This window comes from Hirundo rustica, chromosome 25 (assembly GCF_015227805.2).
Source record: "Hirundo rustica isolate bHirRus1 chromosome 25, bHirRus1.pri.v3, whole genome shotgun sequence".
Taxonomy (NCBI): domain Eukaryota; kingdom Metazoa; phylum Chordata; class Aves; order Passeriformes; family Hirundinidae; genus Hirundo; species Hirundo rustica.
In genome coordinates this window covers 917,421-936,533 of record NC_053474.1, presented here as the reverse complement: position 1 = coordinate 936,533, position 19,113 = coordinate 917,421, and the positions used below count along the sequence as shown (strand labels likewise).

General features: G+C 57.4%; 3 protein-coding genes across 3 annotated transcripts; 1 reads left to right on the top strand and 2 right to left on the bottom strand.

Moving 5' to 3' along the window:
* Positions 1–208: 208 nt before the first annotated feature.
* ATP5IF1 (ATP synthase inhibitory factor subunit 1) lies at positions 209–967 on the bottom strand. The gene is made up of 3 exons (XM_040086332.1): positions 836–967; positions 617–729; positions 209–482 (listed from the first exon to the last, which is right to left on the bottom strand). Exons 1-3 carry the CDS (start codon positions 929–931, stop codon positions 347–349), a joined length of 345 nt encoding a protein of 114 aa, XP_039942266.1. The 5' UTR covers positions 932–967; the 3' UTR covers positions 209–346.
* A 119-nt stretch (positions 968–1,086) lies between these two features.
* DNAJC8 (DnaJ heat shock protein family (Hsp40) member C8) lies at positions 1,087–9,935 on the top strand. The gene is made up of 9 exons (XM_040086186.1): positions 1,087–1,181; positions 2,001–2,102; positions 3,316–3,372; positions 4,311–4,377; positions 4,954–5,048; positions 5,880–5,951; positions 7,112–7,203; positions 8,123–8,198; positions 9,156–9,935. Exons 1-9 carry the CDS (start codon positions 1,119–1,121, stop codon positions 9,276–9,278), a joined length of 747 nt encoding a protein of 248 aa, XP_039942120.1. The 5' UTR covers positions 1,087–1,118; the 3' UTR covers positions 9,279–9,935.
* Positions 9,936–10,808: 873 nt separating this feature from the next.
* On the bottom strand, positions 10,809–17,743 carry CNKSR1 (connector enhancer of kinase suppressor of Ras 1). The gene is made up of 21 exons (XM_040086189.2): positions 17,692–17,743; positions 17,271–17,428; positions 16,825–17,015; positions 16,666–16,750; positions 16,484–16,525; positions 16,108–16,407; positions 15,967–16,026; positions 15,585–15,653; positions 15,237–15,356; positions 14,990–15,075; positions 14,374–14,534; positions 13,704–13,876; positions 13,501–13,531; positions 13,239–13,411; positions 13,094–13,167; positions 12,571–12,642; positions 12,404–12,477; positions 12,172–12,236; positions 12,009–12,093; positions 11,350–11,531; positions 10,809–11,267 (listed from the first exon to the last, which is right to left on the bottom strand). The coding sequence occupies exons 1-21, from the start codon at positions 17,741–17,743 to the stop codon at positions 11,076–11,078; spliced, it is 2,445 nt and encodes an 814-aa protein (XP_039942123.1). The 3' UTR covers positions 10,809–11,075.
* Positions 17,744–19,113: the final 1,370 nt, after the last annotated feature.

Sequence of the window (19,113 nt, the reverse complement as noted above, 5' to 3'; positions counted from 1 at the left end):
CTCTTCTTGCAGCTGTAACTTTAAAGTTATCCCACTAGACACAAATTGTCATTTCTTTCACACTAATCTAAAAAAAATAGCTCAGTTCTGTACAAGCCTTGCCTACTCAGGAGTGCACCTTTATTCTGGAAGAAAATGAAGCTTAAAACCAGATAGAGGTTGGTTGGTTTTTTTGTTGTTTTCATCGAACAGTTACTGAGCAAGAAAGTGAGACTGAGTAGTTTATTTGATGTTGTTGCAGACCATAATTGTATGGATTTGGATTATGTAGACCAAAAAATACAGTCTTCACGCTGTTTTACACCATGATCAGCATTGGCCATGCACATTCAACAAGAGCACCAGCTTAATCTTTAAGCTGCTTGATCTTATGCTTGTGGCGCTCGATTTCTTTCTGCAGACGCTCAATCTCTTTCTGGTGGTGGTGGATCTCTTCCTCGTGGTGTTTCCGTAAGGCAGAGAGCTGCTCCCGCTCCTTTTCCCTGCAAGAGAGGACGGCAGCAAGTGCAGCCGCGCTCGCTCCGGCCCTCCCGCACCCCGGTGCTGGCCGGGGACGGGAGCCGGGCGCTGCCCCGGGCTGGCGGGAGCGGCTGCACAGGCCCCGGGCCCCGCTCACCTGAAGTACCGCTCCTCCTCGGCCGCCTGCTTCTTCCCGAAGGCGCCGCCGGCCTCACGGATGGAACCGCCGCCGCCGCCGCCCTTCCCTGCGCCTTTACCCAGCTCGCCCAGCTGCGGGAGAGACGGCGGTGAGCGCGGAAGGACAGAGGGACAAAGCGACGGACTGACGGGCGGACGGACGGGCAGAGGGGAGAAGGGACACTCTGGGAACACGCACCTGGTCGGCGCCCGATCCCGAGCTCCAGCGCTGCTGCTGCACCAGCAGAGCCCCGCGGAGGCCGCCCCGCGCCGCCACCACCGCCACGGCCGCCATAGCCGCCTGCCCTTGGAGCGCCGGACGGGCCGCCGGGCGGGACTGCGCCTGCGCGGGCGCGGCCCCGCCCACGGGGCGCGGCGGTGGGGGCGAGGCGTGCCCGGTGACGTCACAGGGCGGTGCCCCGCACCCGCGCGCCGTGCGGGGCGGTCACGTGTGGCGAGGGCGCGGTCACGTGGCGGCGGCGATGGCGGCGGCGGGGCCCGGCGCGGGCGCGGCCGAGGACGCGTTCCTGACCTTCTATAACGAGGTACCGGCCGCCCGCCGCCCCGGCACCCGCGCGCCTCCGGAGCCGGCCCGGGGCGGGACGGGCGGAGCCGCTGTGGGGGGTGGGCGAGCGGCGGGTGCCGGCGGGTTGGTGCTCGGCCCGGCCCTCCCGCAGCCCTGGTGATGGCCGGCGCCGGCAGCCCGGGGGGAGCCGGTCCCTCGCGCGGGGCCCCGCCGCGCTCGGCTCGGCCTCGCCGTGGGCAGACTGTCACCGGGGAGCGGCGTGCGCCCCTCTCCTCTGCCGGGCCCCTTCCTGTAGCCGCAGCCCCAGCTGCCCGCTCAAAGGCCGTGCCGGTTCGGTGCGTGCGTGTTTCTCTAAATAAAGGCGAATGTTAAATGTAAATACACGGTTTGGTTCGACGTAGTGCTTGCGAAGGGTAAAACCGAACTAAATAACCTGTGGGGTTGTGCATTTGCATCAGCAGCGCTTAGCGTGTTCAAAGGGATGCGCTGCCGACAGCGGGTTAAAAGTAATAAAGCCGCGGTTTCCAAGGGATCGCAGTGACAAGAACTGCTGGAGGTGCGTGGGGAGGAGGGAAAGCTCAGCTGTAGAGCAGGCCATAGAAGAAACAGGCACAATTGTTGTGCAGCATTTTTTAAAGTTGAAATCTGATGCTGAAAATATTGTTGGGCTAAAAAATATGCACTGCTAGTGCCTGAGAAAATAACTACAGGCTTGGTGTAAGCAAGGGACATCGTGAATTGTAGTACAGGACAAGGATGACTGGTAAACTGACAGCATGGAATAAAGAGGAAAGGGTGCTGTGATGGTCAGTTGATACAGGTCCCTCTTGTTCTTCAGGTAAAACAAATTGAAAAACGAGACTCTGTTTTAACATCAAAAAACCAAATTGACCGGCTGACCCGACCTGGATCTTCATATTTCAACTTGAACCCCTTTGAGGTTAGTTTGAACGTTCTATCCTTTCTGAATTGGTGTGTGAGCTTACTGATTCCTGAGCATTTATTCCAGTAAAACATAAGGAAAGGAAACAATTCTCTAGGCAGAGATCGCAGTGCAGAGGGTTTGCAGGATGGTGTGTACGTGCTCGCTGGCTTTCTCAGTGTTCGATGGCAGCACAAGCTGTGTTGTCTCATTTCCCTCGTACAGCAGCACTGGAAGATTTGGCTGGGTACTTTCTGAGCAGGAAGGTAGTAGCTGGAGGTGGCAGCCTGGCAGGTTCTGGTCACAGCTCTCTTCATTCAGCATTTCCAGCTGTGTGTTTTATTTTGGTTGCTCATCCCGCTGAATTTCTTGGTGGTGGTTGATGGATGGGGCTCCATTGCTTGCGTGCAGGAAGCCAGTTTATTTATTCCAGAGCTTACTTCATATACTCTTACAGCTTTAGGTAAAATGAATCCATTCCAAGCAATAATCACATTATTAATGTTTCTTAGCAATATTGCTTAACCACAATCTTACAGGTGTAGCCATACATGACTTCCCTAAAATAAAGTACCACATTCTTTTTTGCGTCCTCCTTTACATTTGTATTTTATGTTCCCATGGTTCCTGGCCTACCAGGGCTGGGATGTCCACGTCCATCATCTCCACAGTGCAGTATTTGATTCCTATTCCATCATCTCCACAGTGCAGTATTTGATTCCTATTGCACTCAGTTATAAAGTCTTAATAAGTAGGAAAGCCTGAGGAAGACAGTAAATAAACAATTATACATAATAAGAAGTAAATAAACTGTACTGTATTCGTCTGGATTTGGCTTTCCCTGGGCATGTTCCTTCCTGGTGTCATCCTCGCTGCCTTTTTCAAGCCTCAGGTGCTTTTTGTAGTCCCAGTTCAGGACTGGTCAGCCACATGAGTCAGCAGATTCACTTTGACAACGTTCAGTTCTGTACAGGTCTTGGTACTTGACTTGAGGAGTAAATTAAGAAAGCATTTTCAGAGTAGACTGTAGCTTTCCTGTAGGAGAGTGGTTTGGTTTTTTTACAGATGGGAAGGATGTTTAAGAGTGAAATGAGTTCTCCCCTCAGCCTCCTCTTCTCCAGAACAAACCAAGTGATTTCAGCCACTCCTCGTGAGTGATAGAGCTTGCTGACAGGAGCCTGACACATGGAGAGTAACATCAAACTTGCTCTGCTTTCGTGGTCTCTTTTAGGTGCTGCAGATGGACCCTGAAGCCACAGATGAAGAGATAAAGAAAAGATTCAGACAGGTATTCAGCTTTTGTGCCCAAAGTCCGGGGAGGGGAAGCAGAAGTGGAGGGGAATATTTGGATTGGTAAAACATTACAGGGAGATGTTTTGAATTCAGGGTAATGAGATGAAAAATGTGCATGGAGCTGAAGAAATCAAACAGCTAAGTGCAGAATGTGGAACAGCCAACAAAGGGGGGAAAAGGCACTGGCTGAAGCAAATCTGTTCAGGACTGAATGCAGAACAAACTGGCAGCTGTAGAGTTCCAAAGCAGTTATTTTGTATTCTTCAGCACTGAAGCTGTTTCAGTTGCTGCTCTTTACAGCAATGGCAGAATTAAAAGGTCTATATATAAAAAAAAAAAAATTAAAAGAAGCCATATGGGGAAAGTTTGCAATAACTTTCTGAAAGCAGAATGTGGAGGATGTGGTTTCCAGCCCAGTTAAAGTTCCCCTCAGGAATCTAGTGATCCATGTCCTGTCTCTGCCAGCTAAAGTACAGGCAGGAGTTTTCTTAACTTTCAGTAAAGCAGCCTAAGGAAAAATGACCACTGTTAAATAGTTTTGGACAGCCTTGGGGAGGTGCTGGAGAACTTCTTGAGAGACTTTGGTTGTGGAGGATCTTTTTATGTTTGTTTCTTGTCGAGACCAAGGATACAGATCTTCAGTGACCAAGGGGTTCATATCAGCTCAGGCACTGCAGCTGAGGAGTGTTAAATTGTTCCTCTCATCACAAACTGCCGCTTCTCTTGGACAGCCTGTTTGTCACAGGGATTGTTTGTTCTACCAGCTCGTACTGGCACGTGCTTCTGCGTGTTGTCAGCCGGTTTGTCCATGAACAAAGGGATATGATCTCTTTGGATTCTTTCTGTCTGAGACTGTTTCCCTTCTCTCAAAAATCTCTGAAATACTCTTCATCTTTCACCATGATCCTGACAGCACAATCCTTTTTCTTGCAGCTGTCAATATTGGTGCACCCAGACAAAAACCAAGATGATGCAGACAGAGCCCAGAAGGCATTTGAAGGTAATTCTCTTTCTCTGGGTTAGTTAGTAGCTGCAGCTTTTCTGGGGCTGGTTTAAAAATCCATTAGGGTAGAGGGGACAGAAGGGTTGTTTCAAAGGTGCTTTAGCTGGGACAAAAGCAGCTGTGTGAGGTGGTGGCATTTCAGCAGGTGGCACTAGGTAGCCACAGTGGCATTGTCATGTCCCAACAGGGACAGACATCTTCACGGGGGTTTGGGATTGTTCAAGAAAAACTTCAATCTGTGCATCAGATTTTATTAATAGACAATCTGGCAGAAGTAGAGTGTTGGTTCTAGGTGTGTGCTTTGCATCACAGTGAGGTGTTCATGCCCATAACTACAGCTGGTAGGACTGTGCTTTCACCTGAAGGTATCAGACGGTTCTTGCCATTACTGTACCAAAACTCATTCAACAATCATGTTGTCACTTTCTTAAATGCATTTAATAAAAAAACCAAACCAAAACATACTGCCTCCACAAATTCTAGAGGCCAAATTAGCAATGCCAGCCAGTAGCAGTCTTGTGATGCCTTGTGAACATGACTACTGGTGCTATTAATATTGATGCTTTTTGTTAGCTGTAGATAAAGCTTACAAGCTGCTGCTAGATGAGGAGCAAAAGAAGAGAGCCTTGGATGTGATACAGGCAGGGAAAGAATATGTGGAGCACACTGTGAGTATTCTGTGGGAACATGCAGGGTTGGGGTGAGTGGTAATCAGTCAGTCAATCAATATTTTGCTTTTTGGTACACTCGCTTCACGTTTAGGTCGCTAAACTGAGTAAACCTCATAATGGCCATGGGCAGGTGAGCTCCAAGCTCTTCACAGCAGAAACAAGGCTGCTGTGTCCTGGAGTGCTGTTGAGCTCAGTGCAAGACAATTCGGTGAAATTCAGTACTTGAAATAATCAGGTCAGACCACAGGATCTGACCTAAATATTTTTTTTCCCCAAGTCTGTGAATGAATGATGCGGTTCAGATATGTGTAGGTGGAAGAGAAAAGGTGGTGACAGCAGGAGACTGGGAAGTTTGGGGGATATTGACCTGTAAGATAAGGAGCTTGGATTGCGTTGGCCAAGAAGTTAGAGTGATGTGGGTGGGTTAAAACAGAAATCTTGAGGAAGCAGATGATATGGGAGAACTCAGGTGCTCTTAACACAGGGAACACTTGATGTTCTGTTTGTTGTTAGTCTCTTGAATATCATAAAGCACAATAAACTTCCTGCTGCTTTGGATGGTGTATATTGAATAAGGATGTATCTTTCAAGAAATGAAAAGGGATTATGTTGTAGGAATAATATCCAACAGAGTATTGTTAATTACTACAGTTCATGTGATAGTAATCTTGTGTGTGTCTGTCTGGGCCTAGCAGGGTTTGGTGTAAAACAAAACATCAAGGACAGAGTTCTTTCTATGCATTGGAATAGGCATGCAGAGCCACTTGGATACAATTATGTAAGCCCTAGAAAATTTTTAAGGCTCTTATTTTTGTTCTTAATCTTTAGGTGAAAGAAAAAAAGAAGCAGCTGAAGAAGGATGGAAAACCTCCCACTGTAGAGGAGGATGATCCCGAAGTTGTAAGTTGTACTATGTTCAGAGAAACTGGAGAGTACAAAAAGTGTTTTGAGGAATTAAGATTCAAAGGCAACACAGAAGTGTTTATTAGACATGTTAATGTTGTAAACACTTACATTTAAAGAAGAGCAAAATCTTCTTAGCCACTGGAGAGTACCACGTGTCAGGTGATACCTGTGTACTGTGGAAAACAGCTTCACTGTAGTGTAAAGAGTAAATATATTGTGAGATTATATAGATCAAAATACCCTGTTCTTTTCTCAAACCAACTCTTCATTGCTTGTGCATCATGCACTCTTTTTTTAAATTGAATTTCTTGGTTTTTGACTGCTGGAACTGTGGCATTCCTGCTGCTGGCAGAGGCACGTGTAGCACTCACTGCAGCGTGGCTAAAATGAGCTTGTGACTTTTTAATGAGAGTGTTTTTGTCTGTTTCATTCGTGTAGCACTGAGGGACAGACATGCTGTTATGCAGCAAACCACCTGTATTATTAAAAAGAGCATGGCATAACTTAGTTCTTTTTTCCTGGGCTCTAGTCTGGAGGAACCCAGCGAGGTGAGAGGCTGTAACACTGGTAGGTGATTACCAAACATTCACTCATTAGTCTCAGCGCCCTTTTTTTCCCCTGGAAAGTGATTTCCTGTTGATATCACCACAGTAACCCCATAACCATCCTATTTTTCATTTTTCAGAAGTCTGTTTCTCTTCTTTAGTAATGAAGATTGGTTTAAGCATATTGATTTCCTACTGGGAAGCCAATGCTAGATTTTTGCAACACATCAAGAAGATCTGATGGGAAATTACTCTCTAAAACAGTGACCACTTTGCCTTATTTTGTCAAATGTAACAATGCAATACTTAACCCGAGAATAAGAGGCTTTGAAGTGAACAGTTCTGTTTAGGCACAGCTTCGTGAATATAAATTAAAATTAGACTAATATGAGGTTAATATGCAGTTGTTTCCCAGTGCCAGGGCCAGAATTTAATCAGCAGTAAAAACTGATTAAACTTTCTTTGTGCTGCTGCTATTGTCAGGGCAGGATAGGGGTAATGTGGGCATTCCTAAGGTTTGCTTTCTTCTTAACTTCTTACATTTGTATGTAGAACTGACCTGAACTGTGTTGATGGGTATTATTTTAAGGCTGGATTTGTGTTTTGCAGTTCAAACAAGCTGTGTACAAACAGACAATGAAGCTCTTTGCTGAACTGGAAATTAAGAGGAAAGAAAGAGAAGCAAAAGAAATGCATGAAAGGTATAAATGACGTTCCACTTGTGCAATTCAGGCTCTTCTTCCCCCTCGTGCTTCCTCAAAGAAGATAAGGGATCAGAGAGTCTTAGAATAGTCTAAATTGGAATGAACCTGTGGAGATCATCTGGTCTGACTTCCTGCTGAAAGCAGGGCCTTGGATTAGATTAACGAGGGTCCTGCCAAGCTGATTTCCCATAATGTGGATTCTGCCACTCCTCTGGGTAGCCCGTGGGTTGTAGAGCCCTGTGCTTGAGAAAAGCACACAGGAAATTTGCCCTCCTGTGTTGAAGATGTCAGTGTATTTCATATGGTTGTATTCTCTTAGGTGTACACAGCAGTGAAATGGTGACACAATTCTGCATGCTATTACCTTGTGAAGGATTGATTTTTAATTTTATTGAAGTGCCAGGAATACCCTGTGGCATGTGTGATCCTGAACTGTTGAAGGTGTTTTGTGAATTCCGTTCCTGCAGCAGGATTCTGTGCTGGGCAGTGAGGTGGGAGGTGGCTCTAGGACATTGCTTTTGATTACGGGTGAAAGGTAGGGGCTTAAAATTTTAATTTCCACTTTGCATTCTGAAGTGGTTATTAACTTCTCAGAACATGTACCCTCAACAATTTTAGAGGCTCACCACTAGAGTAATGTCCAACTTCTTGGATGAAGTCCAGCTTGTTTTGCTGAGCAGGAGAAGCCAATTCCTTAATTCTATGCCTGCTGTCAGTGGGGCCAAACCATCTTCTCTGCTCACTGCTCTTCCAGATTTGAAACCAAATTCTCTTTGCTGCGCTATCTTAGGTGTGCGTATTTGTCTTCTGTAATCTGCCAAAAAATTGGGAGAGCTTTCCAAGATGTTTTGAAAGTATTGCCTTGCTTTTTAATGCCTTGCTTGTGGGCTCATAACTTCTGTGGCTTCCCTTCCAGGAAGCGGCAGAGGGAAGAAGAAATTGAAGCACAAGAGAAAGCTAAACGAGAGCGAGAATGGCAGAAGAACTTCGAGGTATTCAGCAATTTAACTTACAGAATAGGCCTCAGCAATTCCTTGTGTTGCAGGGAATGCCCCTAGAGAGATAAGAGACCTTTTGTATGCAAGCCTGTAAGATAATTTAATAGCTGTGCACCAGCCTGGGTTTTGTTCATGTGTGTGGAGAAGAGCCCATCAACAGGGCTTTGGTATCACCTGTGCAGAAACAGGTCTGGTAAATGGAGCTGTACTGTCTCATCTCTTGTCTTCAGCTGGAAAAGAGAACTGCTGCTTAGCCCAGGTCACTGGTGAGCACTGAAACTTAACCTGGGAAGTGTTTGTGCCTCAGCACCCAGATCCCTGCTGGTGCTGGGCCCTCTCCCGTCCTGCCATGGGAAAGGGGGGCAGGGAAGCAGAGAGCTGCTGTAGCCAGAGCCCATCTGCAGCGCTGGGATTGCAGAGGTGGGCCTGCAGAGGATGGATCACACGCTGTGAAGTGGATCATTCCTGGACTTATTCTGAAATCTTCAGCCTGTAGAGATCATAGGTTGGCTTTGTGGGGAGATTTGGGGGTTTAGGGGTTTTTCTGTGGGTTTTAGTTTTTTGGTTTGGTTACTCTTTTGGGGTTTTTTCTCCTCAGGAAAGGCTTCTGCTGCTCAGCAGGTAGGGCAGGGAGAGAAGTGCACCAGGGTTTTTTTTTTTCTCATTGTGTCAATGCAGTGAGACTTTGAGCAAAAAGCATGAGGGAAGGCAGCAGTACATTTCCCTTCTCTGCTCTCCCTGTGCCTCCAATCTGCAGGAGAGGGAGGAGCTGAGACAGAGAAAGGACATGGCACGTTCTGGGCTGACAGATTAGGAACGGAGAGGTTTCTTGTTTCCTTTGAGGATTCTGTAGAGTAAGGACGGCCCAACCCAATCCTGAAACCGGTCTGCGCTGCCTGTGCTTTGGCCCTTGCACTTGTTAACCCTCCCCTTCCTCGCTGCTGTTCCCAGGAAAGTCGGGATGGTCGTGTAGACAGCTGGAGAAATTTCCAGGCAAATACAAAGGGGAAGAAAGAAAAGAAGAACAGGACCTTCCTGAGACCTCCCAAAGTAAAAATGGAGCAGCGTGAATGATCCTGGAAGCACTGCCCAAGTGCGGCTCCCCAGTCCCTTCTCTGCTTTTAAGGACTCATTGGCACCTAGAGTAAGATTTGCTTTTTAGTAGACTGTTTGTTTCCAGTACAATTAATTATCAGTCGAAGTATTTTTTGTACTCTGTTTGAAATAGGGCCAGAGAATGACCCCGGCCAGGGCCCTGCTACACGTAGAACACTTGGCTTAGGAGAGTCCCTGCCATTCCTGCTGTCCCGTGTGTCTGCTGCCCTGTAACTCGGTGTTTTGTACTCCACAGAGACTGTGCTGTTTCACCACTTCTGTTTCTAGTTTGAGAGCTGAACCAAACATTGGAAACGCATCCGAACCCTTTCAGGCACCATCCTTCTCAGCAAGTTCAGCTTGGGAAAGCTCTGGGCTGACTCTGGGAGTGTGCTTCCAGCGCTGTGTGGTGCAGCAGGCCTGCAGTTAAGTCCTGCAGCTCCTCGCTGCGTTGAGTGGTGCTTGGAAGGAGCCTGCCCCCAAGATCTGATTTCCAAACTAAAATCCCAGCTCTCAGGCTTAGACTTCTGTTAATCTCAGACCAGCTGGTCACTTCCTGTAAAGGAAAATAACTTCTCTTGATTAATAGTTAAGCTGCAATGGTCTGTATGTAAAATAAATTTTTACCCAAAGTTACCAGGTTTGTTTTTTGTTTTTTTTTTTCTTGGAATTATTAAAAAATGCAATAGCAAGAGTGTGAATGGAGTGCTGTTACTGAGGTGCTGCTGCTCTACCTGGGGAGCTCCAGGGTGTGCAGTTCCTTCTGGCAGCAATGCTTTGTGCACCTCTGGGTTCTGACTGTCTTGCCCTTCAGGACTGTCATAAAGCTTCCTTTCCTGCCAAAATAAGAGCCAGTTCTTACCAACAAGGAAACCCCACCAATTCCTTGTTAAACAAAGGGAGGTGTGAATTCTGGCCATGAGTGGCTCGGGTGGATGTTGTGCTCGTGACCTGAGCCAGGTCACGGTGTTACAGAATGTGCTGGGGGAGCTCCCGGTGGAATCTGAGCAGAGCAGTGCCCGTGGCAGCAGGAGGGAGCGGGCTCCCCTGTCCCCAGTCACCCTTTCCTCCCAGGCTGAAGGAGCACGAGGACCAAGGGGGGTTTATGGCGCTGCAGAAGGGGAACAGGAACGAGCCGCCTGTGCCTGAAGCATTTTCTGGCCAATGTTTTCTGATCTGGGGACTCCCACAGCAGAGCACTGCCCTTCCTGGCACTTTGCCTGATGAATCTCCACCTGTCCTGGAAGCCTTGGAACAAGTTCTGGCTCTGCTGCCTCCCGGCCCTGGGATCTGGAAGGAGATGAGGAGCCCAGAGGACAGATCTGGTGAGGGTACTGACCCCTCCTGCTGACCTGGGACCATTTCTGCACCCCTGGCCCAAGCGGGCAGTGCTGGGTTTACAGCTGGACTCGATGATCTTGGAGCTCTCTTCCAGCCTAAACAATTCCATGATTTGATGATTTCAGCGCCAAGAAAAACCCCGGCACGAGCGAGCCCCGTCCACACGTTTATTTACAGCAGAAGAGCCCGTGGCTGGGCCGGCAGCAGCACAGCAGGGACACATTCCCCAGGAACATCGCCCCCTTGCCCACCTGCAGCCAAAGGCAAGGCAAATGGGGAAAATTAAGACTGTCACAGAAGCCACTTCCCCTGGGGGATGGCCCCTCTGGGGCTGAGCCTTCCCACTCGCGTTCCGGCCCCCGGCGCAGCACCCACCGCGCTCCCACGCTCCCACGGTCCTGTGGCTGCCCACCCACACCAGCTCCCGGCGGGCTCTCAGGGCTCAGCTGCCTCTTTGGGAGGGCTCTGCTGGTCTCCAGCATCGCCCTGGCCCTGCTGCCCTGCCCAGCCCTCCTGCAGCTCCTGGTACAGCTCCTGGTGCTGCTCCTTCCAGCGCCGGAACGTGTCCGAGGTGAGCGCGGCCTCTCCCAGCAGCTGCTCCAGCGCCTGCAGCTCCGCCAGCTTCGCCTGCCCGCAGCAATGCGCGTTTTGGGGGGACAGCCAGGGCCAGGGGGGGCACGGGCAGGGTTCAGGGGCTGCGGGGTCCCACCTTGAGCGTGCTCTGCAGGGCCCGCACGGCGTGCACCCTCTCGTTGATGTGCGGGTTCTTGTTGCGCCGCAGGAAGGATTTTCGGCACTGCTCCTGCGTCAGGGAGCGCCGCTGCCCCAGGAGGGACACCCCGCCCTGCCTCAGGCACAGCATCAGGCTCTCCAGATCCTCCCCGGCGGGGTCTGGGCAAGGAGAGGGCACTGGAGCAGCAGGGCAGCCCCCAGACCCCGCAGGCTCCCCCGTGCACCGTCCTGCCCCGAAAATGTGGGACCACGGAGTGGTTGGGGTTGGGAGGGACCTTAAAGATCATCTTGTGCCACCCCTGCCATGGGCAGGGACACCTTCTGCTATGTCCCAGGTTGATCCAAGCCCCGTCCAGCCCGGCCTTGAACACCTCCAGGGACCCAGGGACAGCCACAGCTGCTCTGGGCACCCTGTGCCAGGGCCTCAGCACTCACACGGAAGAATTCCTTCTACTGTCTGATCTAAACCTGCTCCGTTTAGTTTAAACCCATTCCCCCTTGCCCCGTCACTCTGTGCCCTCGTAAAAAAGCCCTCCCCATCTTTCCTGCAGGCTCAAACACACCCCAGCGAGAGCTACCCCCAGGCAAAAGGAGGGACACGAGGTGGCAGGGGTCAGGCGTCACCGCAGCACGTACCCATGGGGGAGCAGGGCCGGGGGCTGCCCTGGGGGCTGCTGGCCGGGGAGAGCTTCTCCGGGGTGTGCTGCAGCCTCCTCCTCGGCTGAGGGAGAGATGGGGCAGGGGCTGAGACAAGGAGCTCTGTCCTTCTGCCCCCAGGGCGTCCCCCAGGGCCACTCACCGCGTCGGGTCCGTGCCTGGGGGTCTCATCATCGGGGTCCTCAGCTTCTGTCTCACTGTAGCAGTCTGGATGCCGTGGGAGAAGACAGAAATTCCCTCCCAGGGCTGAGAATCATCCCAGCCGCCCCTCACATTCCCCCAGATCACGGGCCAAGCTCCCAGCGGTCCCACACCGGGGCTGTGGCACCACTACCCCACGGGGACCCCCTCCCACCCAGCCCGGCCTCATTTACCTTCTTCCTTGTCCGGGACTGCCTGCTGGGCCAGCGTGCACTTTGTTTTGGCTGCTACCAGGCGACTGACCCACCTGGGGAGGGAAAGGAGGCACGGAAAGGAGGAGCAGGGTCCTGGGCAGCCCGGGGTGGCGGGGCCAGTGCTGACCCCCGGCTCCCTTACTCACATGCTCAGGTCGGCCAAGGTTTCGGCAGCAAAGACAAAGGGTTTGTACGTCTGGTGGCACAGCTGGAACACGCTGAGGACAAGGGGAGGGGGCTGCCTGTGCTGCTGCGGTGACACAGGGCCAGCCCCAAACCCCTCCAGCCTCCCCAGCACTGCAGCCCCCATCCCAGATCACACCAGTAACACCCCGCGGGCCTGTTGGGAGCGTGGGCACAGCACTGCGAGGATCCCACCGGCCCCACGGGGACCCCACCGGCCCCACGGGGACCCCACCGGCCCCACAGGGATCCCACCGGCCCCACGGGGACCCCACCGGCCCCACGGGGACCCCACCGGCCCCACGGGGACCCCACTGGGACCCCACCGGCCCCACGGGGACCCCACCGGCCCCACGGGGACCCCACCGGCCCCACGGGGACGTGCAGGTGGCTCCCAGCAGGACTCATCAGCGCCTGGCCTTGGGACAGCATCTCCTCCCCTCTTCCACCACCAGCCGGGGTGAAAGCGAGCCAGACCCCACTCACTACTTCTTCTTCTGCTCCCTGGTGCTCTCCAGGTCGTAGGTGGCCACGTTGATGAGTCCTGCAGCCCTCTCATCCTGCGGGTCAGGGACAGCCGTGTCCGGCACCGCCCCGGGGACGCCCGGGGACACCCGCCGCCGCCACTCACGTTGGGGTGGTTGTACCAGTAGAGCGTGTGGCCCTTGAGCACGAACCAGCACCGCTTCCACTTCTGGGCCATGAAGGACGCGTGGTCCTTCTTCTTGAGGAGCCACCCATCGCAGTCCACCCGGCCCAGGTCCCGGCACGACACCCGCCGGCGGCTCAGCCTGGTCGCCACTCCTGCGCCACGGCGTTTGGGGTGTCAGGGGAGGGCAGGGGGAGCAGGGCCCCCCCCGGGACAGCCCCCGGCCTGGCAGGGCTCCGCTCACCTTTTTGTCTTCGTCCCGTGCCGGGGCTGCCCTGGGCGCGGTGACAGAGATGAGATTTTAGCGGCAGCGCAGGGGGTGAGGGCCGGGCTGAGCTGAGCCTCCCCAGCAGCGCCACAGCCCTCAGGGACCCCCGAGGCACCCCCAGTTCCCACACCCACCGCGGGGGCTCAGAGGGGAGCCCCTGGCACCCCCCAGGCTCTCACCTCCCCTGGGAGCTGACAGGGCTCTGTCCCCCCAGCCCCCGCGGTGGGGGCTGCCCTGGGGCTCAGCTCAGTGGCACAGGGCTCGGTGGCAGCAGGGGTGCTCGGAGAGGGGCTCAGGGGGGTGTCCAGGGGGGCTTCCAGGGCGGTTCCACTGTCCCACACCTCCGCAGCACCTGCGAACAGCGAGCGGGGCTGCAGGCTCCTGCCCTGGGGGAAGCGCTCCATCCCCGGGCAGCCTCTGCTGCCATCCCTACCCTGTCCGGACAGCCCCTGCTGCCATCCCTACCCCGTCCGGACAGCCTCTGCTGCCATCCCTACCCCGTCCGGACAGCCTCTGCTGCCATCCCTACCCCATCCGGACAGCCCCTGCTGCCATCCCTACCCCGTCCGGACAGCCTCTGCTGCCATCCCTACCCTGTCCGGGCAGCCTCTGCTGCCATCCCTACCCCGTCCGGGCAGCCCCTGCTGCCATCCCTACCCCGTCCGGACAGCCCCTGCTGCCATCCCTACCCCGTCCGGACAGCCTCTGCTGCCATCCCTACCCTGTCCGGACAGCCTCTGCTGCCATCCCTATCCCATCCGGACAGCCTCTGCTGCCATCCCTACCCCGTCCGGACAGCCCCTGCTGCCATCCCTACCCTGTCCGGGCAGCCTCTGCTGCCATCCCTACCCTGTCCGGGCAGCCTCGGCAGCTCCTCCTCAGCCCCGGGCAGCCTCGGCAGCTCCTCCACAGCCCCGGGCAGCCGCAGGTCCCGCTCGTCCTCTTCCTGCTCCTCGTCAGTGACGGGATCCGGGGCAGAGTCTGGTCCCGAGTCCAAGTCGGCCGCAACGCTGGGAGGAGAACGCGACCCCTGAGCCCCAAAATCCCCCGAGCAGCGCCGGGTCCCCGATCAACCCCGGCCGGGGCACCCCCGGCGCTCCCGGCCCCGGGAACGGGATGGAGGGGACGGTGGCAGAGCTCAGCTCAGCTCAGCTCAGCTCCGGCGGCCGCCCCGGCTCGGCTCCTGCCGCTGGCTCTCCGCACGCCTTTCCATTCCGGGATGGGAGAAGGGTCACGGCTAAATATAGCTCCAACCCCACTAAAACGTTACCAAGTGAATGAATTACAAACCCCCCCTTCCTTTCATTCCTTAAGACTCCTGGCAGCTTCCCAGGCTGCTCACAGGCAGCTGCTGCACTTCTGGCACCTCTCCTCCTAAAAAAGGGCTGGGAGAGGGCCCTGGATGCACCCGAACGCCTCCGTGCTGGCCAGACTGGGGCTGTTGGGGTGTCGGGACGGGGCTCACCTGGAGGTCAAGGACACGGGGCTGCCCGGGCTCTCGCCACTCCTGGTGCCAGGGGAATCTGCAGCATCCAAAAATGCTCCTGGGGGCTGTGGAATGGAGTGTCAGTGCCAGCCTCATCCCACCATGGACCCCAGAGCTTTAGGAATCTCCAGCGTGATGGGAGATGCCCAGCCCTGAGCATCTCAGCCTGGTTCCCAGCACAGCCCAGCGTGGCACTGGGAGCACTGGGATCGCTGGGATCGCTCACCTGCTGCCCGGGAGAGGGGGGTGAGCTGGGCAGGTCGAGGGGGATCTTCTTCAGCACCAAAGTCACCCTGTTCCCAGTCTCCAGCAGCTTCCTCGCCAGGCTGGCGGGCGTCCAACCCACCTGCAAATGCTGGGTGAGCTGTGGGCCCACAGATGCTTCACCCCCCAAACCCACTCCAGCCACAGTTCCCACATCCCTCAAACCCTCCTGGCAACGGCTCCTGTGTCCCCCAGACCTTCCCCCGCCACGGCTGCTGCTTATTGCTGCCCCTAACTCCTGCATCCCCCTGCCTCAGCCCCGGTACCCCCGAGCCCTCGCAGCGCCCTCGAGCCCCGTTCCCGGACTCACCACGACCTGCTCGTTGACCTGCACGATCTCATCTCCGGGCAGGACGTGGCCCCCGTGGGCAGCCAGGGCCTGGGCAGAGGCGGGGGACAGTGGGGTGCCCACTCCTGGGTTCCCTCCCTCCCTCCCTCCCAAGCTAATCCCACTCAGGATCTCTCCTGGCCAGGAGGAAGCAGCGGGGGTTTAACCCTTAACCCGACCTTGCACAGACCGGCCGGAGCTGCTGTGGGATCGGGGAGCAGAGGGGGCTCAGCCACAGGGAGTGCCCCCTGCTCTGGGCTGGGGAGGGCAGGCTAGGGCCTAAGAGGGTCACAGGGTGCCATGGAGGGAGGGCAATCCCAGAGGGCACACAGGGGGTGGCAGGGAGGGGCGGCCCCTCACTCACCTCTGCGGCAGTGGCAGACACGAAGTGCAGGCAGGAGCTGGTGGAGGTGATCTCAAAGCCCTGGGGGGGCCAAGAGGGGGCTTTGAGCAGGGGGCCGGGGGTCCCGAGGCAGAGGGGAGCGCCGGGGTGGAGGGGACTCACCAGTCGGGCGGAGAGGAGCGACTCGGGGCTCCCCAGAAGATCGGAGGGTGCTCTCGGGGTCTCAGGGGACCCTGGGGGGCTGCTCCATCGGCTGGGGGGCAGCGTTGGCGCCTCAGGGGATGTCGGGGGGCTCTGCCGCAGGCCGAGGGGCAGCGCTGGGGTGCTGGGGGACATCGGGGGGCTGCACCCTGGGCCGGGGGGCAGCGCCAGCACCACGCGCTGCAGCACGGCCCCGCGGTCCAGCAGCGCCGGCGGGCTGCAGCCCACGATGCTCTGGCAGATGCCCGCGATGTGGCGGCACTGCGGGTGACAGCGGGGCGTGAGGGGAGCCCTGGCACCCCCCGGGGCTGCCACCCCCTCCTCAGCCAGCACTCACAATCTGCAGGATCCCGACGTTCCTCTCGGCCGCGGGAAGGTCCTGGGGAACAAGATGTGGGGATGAGCAGGGTGGGGTGGCTCCGTCCCGGCTGGGGGGACCCTGTGGGGAGCCCCCTGCGCCCCATCTCCTCATGCCCAGGCCGGATTTTGCCCCACCTCCAGCCAGCCCCGGGCACTCACCGCCTGCAGCGTCTCTGCCAGCTGGGCACAGAGCAGGACGATGTCCCGGCTGGCCGAAAAGTCATTGAGGGTGGAGAAGAGGTACCTGGGGGGAGACAGAGTTGAGCCCCCAGAGAAGGAGTCACCCAGCACCCAGGGGTGCCCTCACCTGCCCCACACCTGTTGAGCCAGGAGAAGAGTTCCTTGGCAGCCCCGACCAGGTTGATGACTCGAGCCAGGAGGGTGAGGGAAGGCGGCTGGGGGGCGTCCCCTGCTGACAGCCCCCCCTGCGCCAGGCTCTGGATGCCCTGCGCCAGCTCCTGCAGCCGCTCCGTCAGCGTCCGCAGGCTGGTGCTCGCCAGCCCTGAGTCCTGGGGGGGACAGGGGTGCCGGGGGGTGGACGGGCAGGGGAGCCCCCACACGCCCACCTTCACCCAGCCCACGGTGCCCCCACGTCCTTCCCCCTTCCAGCTCAGAACTCCTCTCCACCGAGCCCAGGCGCCCCTGCGTCCCCATCTGCCCCCCTCCACCCAGCCCAGGGTGATCCCACATCCTCCCGCTTCAGCCCAGGGAGCCTCCACGTCCCCCTGCTCCTCCCCGGGGTCCCGCAGCCCCCCGGCTCTCACCAGGTGACGGAGCTGCTCCGTGGCCTCCAGCAGCAGCTCCTGGTGTCCCAAGGGCCGCACGCCCAGCGCCTCCAGGACCCCCGCGTCCAGCCCCAGCAGGTCAGGCCCCGACAGCCCCCAGGTGTGGAAGGGGTACCCCTGCACCGCCGCGTCCAGCCCTGCCGCAGAGCAGTGCCCCCTGCCAGCGTCCCCAGGGGCGACCCCGGCCGGGTGACCCCAGGGGTGACCCCCGGCTGATGGGAGCGTCCCCTCCACGCAACGAATTCCCCCGGGCTCACCCTAAACGGTGCGAACGGCCGGAGCCCTTCCCGGCCCCCCGTGCCGGGAAGGAGATGAGGGAGGGAAGCACCGCCACCCCCGGCCACGTGTCCCCAAGCTGGGGACACCGCACCCCAGAGCCCGAGGACAAGCGGGGCCTCACCTCGGAGCCAGGCGGTCACCTGTGCGGGGCCCCAGGTGCGCACGGGCTCCATGGCGGCGGGGCAGGGACGGCGGAGAGCCCAGAACCGGAGAGCCCAGAACCGGAGAGCCCGGGACGGCGGCGGGGCAGGGACGGCGGAGAGCCCAGAACCGGAGAGCCCAGAACCGGAGAGCCCGGGACAGCGGCGGGGCAGGGACGGCGGAGAGCCCAGAACCGGAGAGCCCAGAACCGGAGAGCCCGGGACGGCGGCGGGGCAGGGACGGCGGAGAGCCCAGAACCGGAGAGCCCGGGACGGCGGCGGGGCAGGGACGGCGGAGAGCCCAGAACCGGAGAGCCCAGAACCGGAGAGCCCGGGACGGCGGCGGGGCAGGGACGGCCGGAACAGCGGCGGGCGCGGCTCTCACCTGCGCCGGGCGCGGCTCCCACCTGCTCCGGCAGCCGCTGCCCCATTGGCGCTCCCGGGTGCCGCTCAGCGCCGTGGCCGCCCGGGACGGCCCAGGACCGGCCCGCGGGGCGAGGCCGCAGTGAGTCACGGCCCGACGGTGACACACGGCCGGAACCCCCGAGAAATGACAGCCGGTGCCGCCTCCCCAGCCGCTGGAGGCCCGGCAGCGCCTGGGAGACCCCCAAGGTGCCCTGTGGGGGCAAAGTTAGGTCACGCAGACCCCCAGGAAAGCCTGAGAGAAGCCCCCTGCTCGGCTCCGGAGTTTTTGGGGCGCCACCCTCCCGCCCAAAGCATAACTCAGCCCCCTTTGCAGGTGGGGAAATTGAGGCAGCCCCATACAGGCCTGCAGAGGGGGTCACCCACAGTCGAGCCCGGCCTCTCAGCCCCCCCCTAAATCCACCCTGGGCCGGCCCTGGGCCCCCCCGCCTGCAGCCGGGCGCCCGAACCCCCCCGCCCGGCGTGTCCGCTCCGGGGAGCAGCGGGCGCTGATCGCGGCTGACAGCGGCTGCTCCGCGCCCGCCCGGTGCCTGCGCCCTGCCCCGGGGCCGCCGACACGCAGCGAGCCCCTCTCCGTGCTCGGGGGCTCGGGGGGTCCCAGCCCCGCTGCTCCACGCCATGATCATCCGGCCCCGGCGCCTGACCCCGGGGTATTTCCGTCTGCTCCAGGTAAGGGCCGAGCGGGGCTGGGGGTGCCCGGGGGAGCCCCGGGATGTGCCCACGCTGCCCTCCAGGCCTGCTGGCCGTTCCCGGCTCTAATCCCAGCTCCGCGTTAGCAGCGACGATGCTGCCGATGGGGGCCCGCAAGAGCTGCACGGGGCACCCTAAAAACCCCCGGAGATGCGCAGAGCTGCCCCCGTTGCCTTTACAGCACCCGGTGTGACGGGGACATTGAGGGCATGGCCCTGTCCCCGTGGGGTTTGGGGCTCCCCTCTGCTCTCTGTGTCCCCACAGATGCAGCTGGCAGCGGGACGCGGGGC

Bases quoted from the DNA above. Each gene is read 5' to 3' on its own strand.
- ATP5IF1 (XM_040086332.1), bottom strand. From the start codon at position 931: ATGGCGGCCGTGGCGGTGGTGGCGGCGCGGGGCGGCCTCCGCGGGGCT. The intron at 730-835 runs GTGCGTGTTCCC...TCTCTCCCGCAG, and splicing joins CGGGATCGGGCGCCGACCAG to CTGGGCGAGCTGGGTAAAGG. The intron at 483-616 runs GTGAGCGGGGCC...CCTCTCTTGCAG, and splicing joins GAGGAGGAGCGGTACTTCAG to GGAAAAGGAGCGGGAGCAGC.
- DNAJC8 (XM_040086186.1), top strand. From the start codon at position 1,119: ATGGCGGCGGCGGGGCCCGGCGCGGGCGCGGCCGAGGACGCGTTCCTG. The intron at 1,182-2,000 runs GTACCGGCCGCC...CTTGTTCTTCAG, and splicing joins TCCTGACCTTCTATAACGAG to GTAAAACAAATTGAAAAACG. The intron at 2,103-3,315 runs GTTAGTTTGAAC...GGTCTCTTTTAG, and splicing joins TCAACTTGAACCCCTTTGAG to GTGCTGCAGATGGACCCTGA.
- CNKSR1 (XM_040086189.2), bottom strand. From the start codon at position 17,743: ATGGAGCCCGTGCGCACCTGGGGCCCCGCACAGGTGACCGCCTGGCTC. The intron at 17,429-17,691 runs GTGAGGCCCCGC...GCTCTGCGGCAG, and splicing joins GGTGACCGCCTGGCTCCGAG to GGCTGGACGCGGCGGTGCAG. The intron at 12,478-12,570 runs GTGAGTAAGGGA...TTCCCTCCCCAG, and splicing joins ACCTTGGCCGACCTGAGCAT to GTGGGTCAGTCGCCTGGTAG.